Here is a 4,358-nt window from a genome sequence, read left to right on the forward strand (position 1 = left end):
GGTGCCCCATTTTGGGCCTGAAAGGCCTCATGCACCAACCTGGAAGCCGAAGCGGGGCGCGGGGCTGCGCAAGGCTTCCCACCATGTTAATGCCTTATTTTTACTGCACTTAAGTGAGTCGGAAGTCAATGCATTTTTTTCTTCCCTCCCCCCTTGCTTTCCCCCATTTTCCTCTTCCCCCTTCCCTCATTTCCCTACTGTTTACTTCTTTTATATTTATTTTTGTATGCCATATTATAAACTAATAAAAAAAATTGTTAAATGTAGGAAATATTTTGTGGGAATAATAATAACTCGGGTTTAGATGGGGTTTGTCTGGCTTCAGGAGGCAAAACCCATGCGAAGGGGAGGACAATGTGTGCAAAAAATTGGGATCTCTCCTTGGGGTTGATTTCCTGGAGAAACCTCAATGAAATTTGATTTCCTGGTGAATCTCAATGAACACTTGGAATACGGCATTCAGTTCTGGTCACCACGATGTAGAAAAGATGCGGAGACTCTAGAAAGAGTGCAGAGAAGAGCAACAAAGAGGATGAGGGGACTGGAGGCTAAAACATATGAGGAATGGTTGCAGGAACTGGGTATGTCTAGTTTAATGAAAAGAAGGACCAGGGGAGACATGATAGCAGTCTTCCAAGATCTCAGGGGTTGCCCCAAAGAAGATTTGGGAGTCAAACTATTCTCCAAGGCACCTGAAGGTAGAACAAGAAGCAATGGGTGGAAACTAATCAAGGAGAGAAGCAATCTAGAACTGAGGAGAAATTTCCTGACAGTGAGAACAATGAATCAGTGGAACAGAAGTTGCCTCCAGAAGTTGTGAATGCCCCAACACTGGGAGTCTTTAGGAAGATGTTGGATAGCCATTTGTCTGAAACGGTATAGGATTTCCTGCCTAGGCAGGGGGTTGGACTAGAAGACCCCCAAGGTCCCTTCCAACTCTGCTATTGTATAGAATACAATAGAAAATAGAATAGAATAATTAAATAGAATAAGAATAGAATAGTAGCATAGAATAAATATGGAATAGAAGATAGAAAGTATAATAATAACAAAATAGAATAAAATAGAACAAAATAGTGGAACAGAAGTTGCCTCCAGAAGTTGTGAAAGCCCCAACACTGGAAGTCTTTAAGAAGATGTTGGAGAGCCATCCGTCTGAAACGGTACAGGGTTTCCTGCCTAGGCAGGGGGTTGGACTAGAAGACCTCCAAGGTCCCTTCCAACTCTCCTATTGTATTGTATTGTATTAAATAATGGCAGATAAATCTTGCTGACCCTCGCTAAAAAAAACAGGCTTGAAGGTCAAAGGATTAAGCAAGGGACCTAACATTAAATCTTAATTATTGTGTCAGTTTCAGGAAAGAACTGGAAGACTTTGGTGCCAATTCTAAGAGACGGGAAACGAGAGGGATCCCTCAAACCGATTTCCGAGGATGGTGCCGATTCCGAAGAGCAAGACATCCGGAAGAAGTCCCTGCCCAAGTTGGTTTAATTTTGATATTTTGTTCCCTGCCTGTCTTTCTTTTGGGGTCCTGATTGAGTCATTAAAGGCAGCCCTCGACGTACGACCACATTTCCGTTGCTAAGTGAGACAAAGGTTATCTGAGTCTTGCCCCATTGAAAGACCTTTCTTGCTGCAGTGGTTAAGTGAGTCACTGCAGTTGTAAGTCACACGGTCGTTAAGGGAATCCGTCTCCCCCGTTGAATTTGCTTGTCAGAAGGTCGCAAAAGGGGATCACGTCACCCCGGGACACTGCGACCGTCATAAGTATGAACCAGTTGCCAAGCATCTGAATTTTGATCACGTAATCGTAAGGATGTTGAAAAGGTGGTAGCTGTGAAAAACGGTCGTAAGTCATTTTTTTCAGTGCTGCTGTATCTTTGAACGGTCACTAAATGAACTGTCATAAGTTGAGGACTTCTTTGTATTTATTTCCCCTTGAAAAGTGGGGAGGAGGAGAAAGTCCCATAAAGTAGAACAAAATTCATGTAGATTTTCTCGGGAGCAGTCAAAAAAGTCAAGAGGATGGCCCTGATAATCTGATTGGGACCTGCTTTTTCCCCCCGATCTATTTTATTTTATTTATTATTTTATTTTATTATTATTTTATTATTTATTTTATTTATTTTATTTATTTTATTTATTTTATTTATTTTATTTATTTTATTTATTTTATTTATTTTATTTATTTTATTTATTTTATTATTTTATTTTATTTTATTATTTTATTTTATTTATTTTATTTTATTTTATTTATTTTATTTATTTTATTTATTTTATTTATTTTATTTATTTTATTTATTTTATTTATTTTATTTATTTTATTTATTTTATTTATTTTATTTATTTTATTTATTTTATTATTTTATTTTATTTTATTTTATTATTTTATTTTATTTATTTTATTTTATTTTATTTTATTTATTTTATTTATTTTATTTATTTTATTTATTTTATTTATTTTATTTATTTTATTTATTTTATTTATTTTATTTTATTATTTTATTTTATTTTATTTATTTTATTTTATTATTTTATTTTATTATATTTTATTATTTTATTTTATTTTATTATTTTATTTATTTTATTATTTTATTTTTATTTTATTATTTTGAAATTTATTTGCTGCCCATCTTGTATGACCGGATCTGATTTTATGACCATTTCTACCATGGTCATTAAGTGAAACAGGCAGTCATTAAGTGAATTGCAGTCATTAAGCGAGTCCGCCTTCCCCAATTGACCGTTGGAAACTGGCTGGGAAGATTTCCGGTCACAATCAGGTGACTTCAAGATGCCGCATTATTCAGAGCCTGTTCCAAATGGCGATCATGTGATCACTGGTATGGTGTGACAGTCGTAACTCCGAGGATGGGCCATAAGTCAGTTGTCCTGAGGCCGCCGTAACTTTGAACTGTCTTTAAACGACTTTATTTCTCCTTGTTTACTTGCAGCCCTGTCTTGTAATCGTTGGGACGGAAGACACAACCTGCGTTTCTTCGGCGCATCGTGGCACATCGTGGCGCAATGTGTCCGCGCAGGAGCTGTTCTCTTCCTCTGGGATCATCAGAATTCATCCAATTATCCAATATCTCGATTATCTTAGCCATGTGACCCGCCCGTCTGTTTGTGTCATTCGTGTCAGTATTTTTCAAAGTCACCGAAACTTGCAAGTTGCATTCAATTCCCAACCTGAGCATCTTTAAGTTGTGAGAACTTCAACTCTCAGAAGCTGGCTGGGGAATTCTGGGAATTGAAGCCCACACCCGTTGCCAAGGTTAGAAACCCCTGCATGAAGCCATCAACAAGCAGCCCGAAAAGCATCATTTCGATGTGAATCATTGTAAGTCCAATGTAATCATGATCGAAACACTTATTAAAAATATCATTGTATGCTTGCATTATAGCCCTGCTCAGCCCCTTTGTCCCGAACGGACTTTGCTAGGGTTTTACTCAGCAGTAAATCCTACGGTGTAAGAAAGGGAAAAGAGACAGCGTCTTCATTATAGCAACTGGGAGAGAGATCTTGGAGTCCTAGGGGACAATCACTGAAATATGAGCCAGCCGTGTGCAGCAGCTGCCAAAAAAGCCAACACAGTTCTAGGCTGCATCAACAGAGGGAGAGAATCAAGATCACGTGAAGGGTTAATACCACTTTATAAGGCCTTGATAAGGCCACACTTGGAATATTTGCATCCAGTTTTGATCTCCACGATGTAGAAAAGATGCGGAGACTCTAGAAAGAGTGCAGAGAAGAGCAACAAAGAGGATTAGGGGACTGGAGACTAAAACATATGATGAATGCTTGCAGGAATTGGATATGTCTAATCTAGTGAAGAGAAGGACTAGGGATGACAGGATAGCAGCCTTCTAATATTTGAGGGGCTGCTGCAGAGAGGAAGGGTGTGTATGTCAACCTGTTTTCCAAAGCACCTAGAAATAAGGAGAAATTTTCCGACAGTGAGAACAATCAACCCATGGACACAGAAGTTGCCTTCAGAAGTTGTGAGAACTTTATCGCTGGAGACTTTCAAGAAGAGACTGAACTGCCATCTGTCAGAAATGGTGTAAGGTCTCCTGCTTGGGTGGGGGGTTGGACTGGATGACCTACAAGGTCCCTTCCAACTGTTTATCTGTTAAAGAGTTGAGGAGAGGAGAGAAGTTGTGGGAACTTCATCACTGGAGGCTTTCAAGGAGAGACTGGAGAGCCATCTGTCAGAAATGGTGTGGCGTCTCCTGCTCGGGTGGGAGGGTTGGGCTAGATGACCTACAAGGTCCCTTCCAAATCTGTTAGTCTGTATTCTAATCAAGGAGAGAAGCAACTTAGAACTAAGGAGAGTGAGAACAATTAATCAGT

General features: G+C 38.7%; 1 protein-coding gene across 1 annotated transcript in view; it reads left to right on the forward strand.

The window, feature by feature from the left end:
- The window catches only part of LOC106553361 (transient receptor potential cation channel subfamily V member 1-like), a 37,287-nt gene extending 33,891 nt beyond the window's left edge, over window positions 1-3,396 (forward strand). Inside the window, exons 15-16 of the mRNA XM_087702878.1 lie at window positions 1,353-1,482; window positions 2,956-3,396. Coding sequence (XP_087559004.1) covers window positions 1,353-1,482; window positions 2,956-2,968 — 143 coding nt within the window. The 3' untranslated portion in view covers window positions 2,969-3,396. The remainder of the gene's footprint in view (window positions 1-1,352; window positions 1,483-2,955) is intronic.
- Window positions 3,397-4,358: the final 962 nt, after the last annotated feature.

This window comes from Thamnophis sirtalis, unplaced genomic scaffold (genome assembly GCF_051295495.1).
Source record: "Thamnophis sirtalis isolate CommonGarterSnake01/CBP01778 unplaced genomic scaffold, rThaSir2_p1.2 scaffold_17, whole genome shotgun sequence".
Taxonomy (NCBI): Eukaryota; Metazoa; Chordata; class Lepidosauria; order Squamata; family Natricidae; genus Thamnophis; species Thamnophis sirtalis.